This window comes from Schistocerca cancellata, chromosome 3 (genome assembly GCF_023864275.1).
Source record: "Schistocerca cancellata isolate TAMUIC-IGC-003103 chromosome 3, iqSchCanc2.1, whole genome shotgun sequence".
In the NCBI taxonomy this organism is placed as follows: Eukaryota; Metazoa; Arthropoda; class Insecta; order Orthoptera; family Acrididae; genus Schistocerca; species Schistocerca cancellata.
In genome coordinates this window covers 198,319,797-198,332,047 of record NC_064628.1, presented here as the reverse complement: position 1 = coordinate 198,332,047, position 12,251 = coordinate 198,319,797, and the positions used below count along the sequence as shown (strand labels likewise).

General features: G+C 38.9%; 1 protein-coding gene across 1 annotated transcript in view; it reads right to left on the bottom strand.

Moving 5' to 3' along the window:
• LOC126174816 (gem-associated protein 5) overlaps window positions 1-12,251 on the bottom strand; it is a 313,470-nt gene that overhangs the window by 216,386 nt on the left and 84,833 nt on the right. Inside the window, exon 8 of the mRNA XM_049921193.1 lies at window positions 11,759-11,918. Within this exon, the coding sequence (XP_049777150.1) occupies window positions 11,759-11,918 (160 nt within the window). The remainder of the gene's footprint in view (window positions 1-11,758; window positions 11,919-12,251) is intronic.

The window sequence follows — 12,251 nt, the reverse complement described above, 5'->3', positions numbered from 1 at the left end:
AGGGATGAATAGCCCTTCAGACCATTATGCACAAATTTTAACACTAAAAGGCTTTTGTGCTCAAACAAATGTCACATATAATTACAAACTATGTATGAAAGCTAATCCAACGGCACCAGTTTTTTTAAAAACCTTGTTAAGGAACATGAGTGGCAGGATGTTTATAGTGCCAATAACATAGATGACAAACATAATGCTTTCCTTAACACATTTCTCATGCTCTTTGAGAGTTGCTTTCCATTAGAATCTTCTGAATGGGGTACTGGCAATAAAAGGCAGCCTGAGTGGCTGACTAGTGGGATAAGGATATCATGTAGAACAATGTAGTCACAATCAAGCTACAGTAGTCCATTACAAACAGTATTATAAGGTGCTTAAATATGTTATTAGCAGGGCAGAGAGTATGTGGTACACAAATATAATAGCTAATTCAAAGGATAAAATTAAAAGCATATGGTCAGTTGTGAAGGAAGTGTCTGGTCATCAGCACAAGGTCAATGATACACAGTCAGTTTGCACTAAAAATATTTCTGTTACTGATAAGTCAGATATATGTACAGTATTTAACAATCATTTTCTGAGCATTGCTGGTGAGTTAAATAAAAACTTATAAAGTTTCCACAGGTAATCATATAACACTCTTGGGAAATACCTTTCCGAGACTGATGTATGAAATACTCCCCTGTGATACTGGCAAGAGGGAGATTGAGCCAATAATTAAATCACTGAAGACTAAGGACTCTCATGGATATGATGGGAGTGCCTAGTAGAATATTACAGTATTGTGCTGCACATATTAGCTCAGTACTTAGGCATATTCATAATTTTTCCATTAAGAATTGTCACTTTCCTGTACTATTGAAGTACCCAGTAGTAAAGCTGCTTTATAAAAAGGGAGAAAGGTATAATTTGGACCACTTTAGACCTGTTTCTATGGAATCAATGTTTGCTAAAGTTGCTGAAAGGCTGTGTATGTAAGGACAATTTATCATTTTATATCACCTAATTTGCTATCAAATGTACATTGGCATTAGAAGTCGTTTAACAACTGAAAATGCTATATTCTCTTTTCTCTGCGAGGTACTGGATGGACTGAACAAAAAGCTTCAAATGCCAAGAATATACAGCAAAAGGTCATTATTCACAGTGTTCAGAATGGCTGTGATGTGGGGTCTGTGTGGGGTATGGTCAAATCGGGGGTACTCCAGGATCGGTGTTGGGGCCACTCCTGTTCCTTATTTATATAAATGACATGCTCTTTGGTATTACAGGGAATTCTAAAATATTTATGTTTGGTGCTGACACTAACTTGGTAGTCCAGGAAGTTGTGTGCAACATTGGTTCTGTGTCAAATAGAACAGTTCATGATGTAAGTTCATGGCTTGTAGAAAATAAACTAATGCTAAATCACAGTAAAACTCAATTTTTACAGTTTCTAAAAAACAATTCAACAAAACCCAACATTTTAATTCCACAGAATGGGCATATGATTAGTGAAACTGAACAGTTCAAATCTCTAGGTGTTCAGATTGCTAGTAAACTTTCATGGAAAGCCCACATTCAGGATCTTGCTCAAAGACTTAATGCTGCCATTTTTACTACTCGAAGGGTATCTGAAGTAAGTGGTTGTTCAAAAATTAGTCTAATTTGCTTATTTTCATTCGCTTATGTCATGTGGTATTATATTTTGGGGTAACTCTTCCCATTATGAAAGGATATTTTTGTCTCAGAAAGGGGCAGTTCGGGCAATAAGTGATGTAAGTTCATGAACCTCTTTTTGACGCCTGTTCACTAGTCTGGGTATTTTGACATTGCCCTCTCCAAACACATATTCTTTACTGTCGTTTCTTGTTAACAATATCAACTTATTCCCAAGAAATAGCAGCTTTCACTCAGTTAATACTCCGCAGAAATCCAATCTGCATTTGGATCACACTTCCTTCACTTTTGTGCAGAAAGGTGTGCAGTATACCGCTGCATCCATTTTCAATCAGCTACCAAAAAAATTCAAAAATCTTAGCAGTAATCGACGTGCTTTCAAATCAAACCTGAAGAGTTTCCTCATGGCTCACTACTCCTATTCTGTTGAGGAGTTCCTTGAAACATTAAGCTGAGTCTTATGTTACATTGTTGATTGCATTTACTTAAACTTATGGCTTGACTTTTGTTGGGTTCATAACATTTTATTTTATCTGTTATTACTTTTACGTTGTAATTTCATATACTGAAATGTTGCATGACCTTGGAGATTTGCTCCTCAATTTGGTCCTATATAATGAGACGTGTAAATAAATAAAAAAAATAAATCGTAACTTTATGCCTGTATGTAACGCTTTCTGTAGTTCTGCTCACCATGTCAGCACTATCTAATGCACTTATTTAATCAAATAATAAAAATGTTTGCTTTGTCAGAAAAATAAAAAGTAAAAAACACACACACATAATAAACTCCAGCTTATAAGAGCATGCTGCAACATTTGCTTCTTACAAGTAGTTGCACTGTGCTGCAAATACACCATCTTAAGTTTTTCACGTGTGCAACCTTCAGAATATATTATTGTAACTCTCACATCTACTCGAAATATCATAGTGGTGGGGGAAGCTGGAGTGCTGAGCAAACCTAGCTGCACTCATGGTTGGATTGTGAGTGCGTTCTGAGAGCACAAATCTTAGCCAGGCTGCGCGACATCAGTTTCCAGGCCTTTAGGAAGTAAGCAATAAGTTACTAGAGAAAGGGAAGAACCACCAATACAAACTGCAGGTACCTGAAGATAGTATGATGCATGAACATTAACCTGGTGAGTACAAAAAGTAGATTAGAAATATACAGCACGACCTCTCTTTATATATATATATATATATATATATATATATATATATATATATATATATATATATATAATAGAGGGAAACATTCCACGTGGGAAAAATATATTTAAAAAGAAAGATGATGAGACTTACCCAACAAAAGCGCTGGCAGGTCGATAGACACACAAATAAACACAAACATACACACAAAACTCAAGCTTTCGCAACAAACTGTTGCCTCATCAGGAAAGAGGGAAGGAGAGGGAAAGACGAAAGGATATGGGTTTTAAGGGAGAGGGTAAGGAGTCATTCCAATCCCGGGAGCGGAAAGACTTACCTTAGGGGGAAAAAAGGACAGGTATACACTCGCACACACACACATATCCATCCATACATACAAGACACAAGCAGACATTTGTAAATTACAAATGTCTGCTTGTGTCTTGTATGTATGGATGGATATGTGTGTGTGTGCGAGTGTATACCTGTCCTTTTTTCCCCCTAAGGTAAGTCTTTCCGCTCCCGGGATTGGAATGACTCCTTACCCTCTCCCTTAAAACCCATATCCTTTCGTCTTTCCCTCTCCTTCCCTCTTTCCTGATGAGGCAACAGTTTGTTGCGAAAGCTTGAGTTTTGTGTGTATGTTTGTGTTTATTTGTGTGTCTATCGACCTGCCAGCGCTTTTGTTGGGTAAGTCTATATATATATATATATATATATATATATATATATATATATATATATATATATATATATATATATATATATATATATATATATAGGGTTATAATAGAAGGAAACATTCCACGAAGGAAAAATATATTTAAAAACAAAGATGATGTGACTTACCAAATGAAAGTGCTGGCAGGTCGACAGACACACAAACAAACACAAACATACACACAAAATCCAAGCTTTCGCAACCAACGGTTGCCTCGTCAGGAAAGAGGGAAGGAGGAGGAAAGACAAAAGGATATGGGTTTTAAGGGAGAGGGTAAGGAGTCATTCCAATCCCGGGAGCGGAAAGACTTACCTTAGGGGGAAAAAAGGACAGGTATACACTCGCACACACACACATATCCATCCACACATACACAGACACAAGCAGACATTTTATATATATATATATATATATATATATATATATATATATATATATTTAAAAAAAAAAAAGTAAGGTGGGTTTCACATGTTTACGGTTCAATGGTACTATCAAGAATGGATTGATAACTCTACTTTTAAGTATCAGGGTTCTAATCCAAAGATTTGGAGTTCAATCCCTGGATGGTTTCATCCTTTCTCCACTGATATCTTATATAACTTTACCTGAGCAATGTTTGGTGTACTTAAAATTTTCATTATTGTTCAGAGTCTATATTAAATAATACAGCCCTACTACAACTAGCTGTGTCAATTGATTTTTCAATGAGGGTGAACTGGAGATGTACTACCATTAATTGAACCAAAGCATCTCAGAGGACAACATTTATAAATTTCAGTATTCTCAGTGCCACAAAAATCCTGACAATCTCTCATGTCTGTAAAATTTTTTCATCTGATTCTTGGGCACAGTAACAGGATAACAGAACTTTTTTCAAAACTCAATAATATAAGTATTTATATAAGGATATCTCACTACTTAATACTGGCTAAGTTGAACAGTTAATAGATGGCGGATTTGGAGTAAGAGAAAGCAATAACAAAACAGACATTAGAGTGATCAGGGATGGTTTTACGAAAGTACCAATCCTGTACAATCTTTCCTAATCGCTGCCTTTTTTTTCATAGATCTCTCTGTTTCAAGCATATCTGCTACTAAATGTCTCCTTCATTTGGTGAGTTGTGATGCATCCTTAGATAATTTGTATTTTCCTTAGATTTTTGCTCTACTATGTATAACATTGGTTTATCATAAGGTAACAGTGCAAATACAGTGTATAAAGTACTTATTTATGCTTGAACAATGTTATGTTTCATGTCAAAGTAATTTCTATTTCCAACAACACACACTCTAATTGAGCATAGCAGAACACACACACACACACACACACACACACACACACACACACACACACACAAATAAGCCACTGATAAAGAAATATCTAAAAACTAAACAATAGCATAGGAAGAGAAGTGTAAGTGGATGATGATAAGATGGAAGACATATATAAGGATTTGATAGGGCACTGAAACAAGGACACTGGAGTAGATGACATTCCCTCTGAATTATTGACATTCTTGGGAGAGCTAACAATAATAAAACAATATATATGAGACAGGTGAAGTGCCCTTAGACTAAGTTGCAATAAATTCTAAAAAAAAAAAAAAAAAAAAAAAAGTACCGATAGATGCGAACATTATTGAAACATCAGTTTAATAACCCATGGTTGCAGAATACTGACATGAATTATTTATAGCAGTTTGCAAACATTGGTAGAAGCCAACCTTGGGGAGAATGTGCAACTACAACTTATCTTAGAAGATAGACTCAAAAAAGACAAACCTCCATAAATAGAAGTTCTAGATTTGGAGAAAGATTCTGACACAGTTCATTAGAATACTTTGAAATTCTGAAGGGATAAAATACAGGAAATGAAAACTAGTCTGTAACTTGTACAGAAACCAACTGCAGTTTTGAGCATTGGGGGGCATGAACAGGAGATGGTGTTTGAGAAGAGAGTGAGATGGGGCTGTAGTCTATCTCTGATGTTATTAAATTGAGTGAGCGATAAAGGAAATGAATGAGAAATATGGAAATGGAATTAAAGTTAAGGAAGAACATATAAATACTTTGAGGTTTGCCAATGATACTGCAATTTTGTCAGAGATGACAAATGACTTGGAAGAGCAGTTGAAAGGAATGGATCGTATCTTGAAAAGAGAGTATACAATGAACATCAACAAAATAAACAAGGGTACTGGAATGTAACTGAACTCAATCAGATGATGCTAAGGGATTGAGACAGTAAAAGTAGTCAATGAGTTCTGCTATTTGGGCAATAAAATAAGTGACAATGGTCAAATTACAAAGGCTGGCAAATTGTATCTGAGAAAGAGAAATTTGGTTAAAATTGAATATAAATGTTAAGTGTTACAAAGTCTTTTCTGAAGATATATGTCTAGAGGAGGCCTAGTCAAACAGCACTCCGTAAGCACGAATGCTCTGGCCACGCTCGTGCCTAGCTCTCAGAGCCCAGCGGTGAATGGTGTCAGCAGTATGGGATGAAGGGGAACAGGAAAATGAAGGCTATATCTGAAAGCTGCTAGAGCAAAGCAGTCAACTTGTTAGAACCCAAGCACTTTTCTGACAAAACTGCTTGTATTAAATGAAGTTTATGTTCTGCATTGGAAATACTGTAGTGTCTCTGCACTATTACGTTACTGTTCCTATCTTTTACAGGCCATGCAAAGTGCTTACTCATAATATAACACTGCACTATTATGAGCTGCAAAAACACTTATTTGAACGTCACTACAACACAAGCCAAAGAGACAATATGATGCACGTGTTGTCTGACAAATGACAGTAACTGTTAGCTGAAATGAAGGTAGCCATTAGGCAAAAACTGATTTAAGGGTGAGTAGGATGGTGAGAAATTTGAGACTCAAAATTCAATGGGAGAGAAAAGTTTTAGGCCGCACCTCCAAATTGAAACAAAGTTGGTCCATTGCATTATGAGACACAATTTAGGTCGAATGAATGACGATACAGCTACAGTAGTTTGGTTCGAGTCGTAAGCTTAGCAGTCAAGCTTTACCAGGTAGCCATTGCTATGCGTCAGGCGCTCCGTCCGTATTTATACGGGTACCCTTCCTTTTTCATGTGCTTCGTCTGGTTTGAATCGATTGCTTATTTTGCTTTGATCTGATAAGTGCCGTTTTCTCTGTTATAGGTGTTTACGTCACTCTAAGTTGAAAATGCATCACTGTACTGTGTCATGCATTGTTTGTCGCATTCTGATAGTGCGTGTTTACGGCCTGTCGCCGCTCGCGGCATGGCTTGCTTTTGTGCCCGCTAGCGCCGCTTACAACTAAAAAGAGGCGAATCATCTCATTAGCGAAGCAATGTCAAGTTGTTACTTACACTGCTGCTTTCTTTGAGAATGATCAACAAGAACCAAATAATAGGCTGCGTATGATAGAACACGTTCTGAACGAGAGTTAGGCGAAAATTTTTCTCCGTTTGAAAATCTTTGCGGGCGCTTCTTTAGTACATCAAATTCTGCACAGAAATTAGAGTCATCTTAGATTTAAAAATCTAGTCAGTTGCCGTGCTTCATTTCTGACTGTATCACTATTAGGCATAAGAATAATATGAATATAAACATGACACGATACGTATATTCTTCTGTGTTTGCTGTTGTCTCACTCTAGTTTCGTAGTTTATTAGGCAGACAGGATTTAAATGAGATAGCAACAAACACGGAAGAATACATGGCAAAATGTTTATATTCGTATTATTCTTATGGTGAATGGTGAAGAGAATACTGCTTGTGATTCACATTTCATCAGGTTACTATTAGCAACCATTTCTTCTGACAGTTAGGAAAAAATTTAGAACGTAGAGTTGGCCATATTGAAAAACATCCCAGTCTTGCCAGTCGGATTTTCGTAGTACATTGAAATTCTACTACATTCGGAGATGAACAATACGGAATTTGTATTTACTTCGTTGGATAATGTGTGAAAATGCAGTGGTCTAAACTCGGGGCAGAGAAAAAAAAAGCTCGTCTTCCACTTTTTTTTTTTTAACTGACGCAGAGGTTTTGGCGCCAGTATTTATCTTTGTGCCTACAAAGCATGCCTGTGTAGCGCTACATATATTCAACGGCACCTACCAACATTTTTCAGAACTTCCGCTTGCTTTGCACTCGATTCTAAGCCGCAGGCGATTTTTTGGATTACAAAAACCGGAAAAAAAGTGCGGCTTAGATTCGAGTAAATACGGTAGCTACAATACTGTAGGTGGGTCATCAGACGAAACATTCATTATACCTACTTAATGTTAAATGGCTGTATGCAAAGCATTTTGTAATGTTTTTAGCACTATTTAACATACTTATTTAATCAAGTAATAAAAGTTTTGGTAGGAAAATAATAATTTGAAAACAAACACACATGATAAACTCCTGCTTATAAAGGTATGCTGCAATATTCCCCTCTTAGAAGCAGTTGCATTGTGTCGCAAACACATCTTCTACATCTACATCTACATCTACATACATACTCCACAATCCACCATACGGTGTGTGGTGGAGGGTACCTCGTACCACAACTATCATCTTCTCTCCCTGTTCCACTCCCAAACAGAACGAGGGAAAAATGGCTGTCTATATGCCTCTGTACGAGCCCTAATCTCTCTTATCTTTGTGGTCTTTCCGCGAAATGTAAGTTGGCGGCAGTAAAATTTTACTGTAGTCAGCCTCAAATGCTGGTTCTCTAAATTTCCTCAGTAGCGATTCACGAAAAGAATGCCTCCTTTCCTCTAGAGACCCGAGTTCCTGAAGCATTTCCGTAACACTCACGTGACAATCAAACCTACCAGTAACAAATCTAGCAGCCCGCCTCTGAATTGCTTCTACGTCCTCCCTCAATCCGACCTGATAGGGATACTAAACACTCGAGCAGTACTCAAGAATAGGTCGTATTAGTGTTTTATAAGTGGTCTCCTTTACAGATGAACCACACCTTCCCAAAATTCTACCAATGAACCGAAGACGACTATCCGCCTTCCCCACAACTGCCATTACATGCTTGTCCCATTTCATATCACTCTGCAATGTTACGCCCAAATATTTAATCGACTGTGTCAAGCGCTACACTACCAATGGAGCATTCAAACATTGCAGGATTCTTTTTCCTATTTATCTGCATTAGTTTACATTTATCTATATTTAGAGTTAGCTGCCATTCTTTACACCGATCACAAATCCTGTCCAAGTCATCTTGTATCCTCCTACAGTCATTCAACGACAACACCTTCCCGTACACCAGGCATCATCACCAAACAGCCGTACATTGCTATCCACCCTATCCAAAAGATCATTTATGTAGATAGAAAACAACAGCGGACCAACCACACTTCCCTGGGGCACTCCAGATGATACCCTCACCTCCGATGAACACTCACCATCGAGGACAACGTACTGGGTTCTATTACTAAAGAAGCCTTCGAGCCACTCACATACTTGGGAACCAATCCCATATGCTCGTACCTTAGTTAGGGGTCTGCAGTGGGGCACCGAGTCAAACATTTTCCGCAAGTCAAGGAATATGGCATCCGTCTGATACCCTTCATCCATGGTTTGCAAGATGATATGAGAAAAAAGGGTGTGTTGTGTTTTGCAGGAGCGATGCTTTCTAAAGCCGTGCTGATGTGTGGACAGCAACTTCTCTGTCTCAAGGAAATTCATTATATCCGAACTGAGAATATGTTCGAGAATCCTTCAATAAACCGATGTTAAGGATATTGGTCTGAAATTTTGAGGATCTGTCCTTCTACCCTTCTTATATACAGGCGTCACCTGCGCTTTTTTCCAGTCGCTTGGGACTTTACGTTGGGCAAGAGATTTGCGATAAATGCAAACTAAGTAAGGAGCCAATGCAGTAGAGTACTCTCTGTAAAACCGAAGTGGAATCCCATCAGGACCTGGCAATTTATTTATTTTCAACCCATTCAGCTGCTTCACAACCCCAGGGATCTCTATCACTATGTACTCCATAGGGGAATCTGTACGAGACTCAAACGGCGGTATGTTTGTATGATCCTCCTGCCTGAAAGATTTCTCAAATGCTAAATTTAAAATTTAAGCTTTTGTTTAGCTGTTTTCCGTTGCCAGGCCAGACTAATCAGTGAGTGACTGGATGGAAGCCTTTGACCCGCTTACCAATTTTACGTAAGACCAGAATTTCTTTGGGTTTTCAGCAAGATCTTTTGCTAAGGTATGACGGTGGTAGTGGTTGAATGCTTCGCGCATCGCTCTTTTTACAGCAGTACGAATCTCTACTAACTTATGCCTCTCCTCATTCTCCCGATCTTTCTTGCACCGCGAGTGCAACTGCCTTTGCTTCCTGAGCATTCTCCGAATTGCGCTGTTAAGCCACGGTGGGTCTTTTCCGTCCGTAAGCCACTTTTTCGGTACATACTTGTCCAATACGTGATTTACAATGTGTTTAAAATTTGCCCATAATTCTTCCACGTCCATCGTACCAGAAATAAATGAAGTCGATTCATTTACTAAGTGGGATGCTAACAATTGCTTATCTGCTCTTTCTAGTAAGAATACTCTCCTAGCCTTCTTGACCAACTTTTTAATTTTCGTAACCATAGTCGTAATGACAACATCATGATCACTAATCCCTGTCTCAACACTGACACTGTCGATGAGGTCTGGTCTGTTCGTGGCTACCAGATCTAAAATATTTCCATTACGCGTTGGCTGTCGATTTAGCTGCTCAAGACAGTTTTTGGATAATGTGTTCAAAAGTAATTCATACGACGGCTTGTCTGTACCACCTGTAATGAATCCATATACATCCCAGTCTATACTAAGTAGGTTGAAGTCGCCTCCGACTAACATAGCATGATCCGGGTACTTCTGCGATACAGAATGTAGACTCCCTTTGAATGTTTCTAGAACTGTCACGGTGGAACCTGGTGGCCGGTAATAACAACCCACAATTAACTTTATTTCCCCTAGCCCTGTTAAATGTGTCCAGATAACTTCACAATCACACTCTACTTCAACCTCAGCAGACACAATATTTTTGTCAACTGCAATGAAGACACCACCTCCTATGGTGTCTAATCTGTCTTTCTGATACACGTTCCAACCCTCACTAAATGTTTCAGAACTTTCTATCTCAGGGTTCAGCCATGTCTCATTCCCGAGAATAATTTGCGCGCCACATGCTTCCTGGAGAGCAGTAAATTCAGCAACTTTATTCCGAACACTCTGAAAATTTACTGCTAATATCGTGATAGCTGAAGTGTCTTTACACTGAGCGTGTCCTGATTCCCATGCCTGCACGTCGACTGGTGAGTGTTCATCAGGACAACTCGCACTACTGCCTAGCCTAAAAAACTCCCATGTGCACGCCGCAAGTACTCTGCTACCCGAGTAGCTGCTTCCTTTGTGTAGTGCAACCCTGACCCATCTAGGGGTGTCCTACAATTCCCCACCCAATAGCGCAAGTCTAGAAATCTGCAGCCAAGACAATCACAGATACGACGAAGCCTCTGGTTGAGACCCTCCACTCGGCTTCAAACTAAAGGACCCCGATCCACTCTGGGAACGATGCTACAAATAGAGAGCTTCCTGCACGTGCACCCTTCTTACTCGCACAGCTGCTCTGAATAGTGCAGTGGTGGGTGAAGCCAGAGCAGTGAATACACTCAGCTGCGCTCACAGGATGCGAGTGCACTCTGGGAGCACACATCTTGGCCAGGCCTAACCTAGAGTGTAGCTCTGTACAGAGGTGAAATATGGGCAGTAAGCTGCTCGGAGAAGAGACTAGAAGCTTTTGAAATATGGTGGTACAGAAGAATTAGATCAATAGGTGAAGTAAGTAATGAGGAGCAACTACATTGAACTGGAGAGAAAAGCAATTTGTGGCAAAGCTTGACTAAAAGAAAAGGACCCATCCTGAGACATCAAGAAATCACCAATTTGGTAATGGAAGGAAGTCGAGTGTTTGTGTGTGGGAGGAATTGTACTGTGTGGGAGACTAAGACTGACTACAGTGAGCAGATTCAAATGGATGAGGTTGGAATAATTATTTGGAGATGAAGATGCATGACAAATAGATCAACATAGAGAGCTGCAACTGCAACAACAACAACAACAACAACAACAACAAACAGAAATAAAAAAAAGTGAGTTATTGTACACAATCTATAAGACCGTAAGAATAGCTCAGTTAACTGTGTAGCTTACAATTAATCTTTTACCTTTTGATAGAGATGGACCCCAGGTAAGTGAATAAACTGTCCTGCGATGATATAGCTTCAATACTGTAGGTGGGCCACCAGATGAAACATTCATTATACCAACTCGGCCCTCAGCAGTTCCATAAGCGAGTCGATCCTCTTCTATAGGATGCCAGGCCAACTAAACATTAAGCAAGAAAATATGTAAGATACATACTCAACATATAAAATGTGAAATATTCATTGTTTACTGTGCATGTGTAGGGAGTGTTCAAGTGAAAAGGTACGAAACGTTATAAGAACCAAACCAGTTGAAATGTGCTTATGTTGCTTTGCGATAACATAGTGAGATGTGTAGGACGCAAATGTAGTGTTATCGCCGCCCCCCCCCCCCCCCCCCCAAAAAAAAAAAAAAAAAAAAAACAATTTCTAAGTTGTGCCCTCAGCAGGCAAGATGATGCTCACTGTCTTTCCCAAGAACTAAGGTCCCATACTCACCGAATTCCTTGAACAC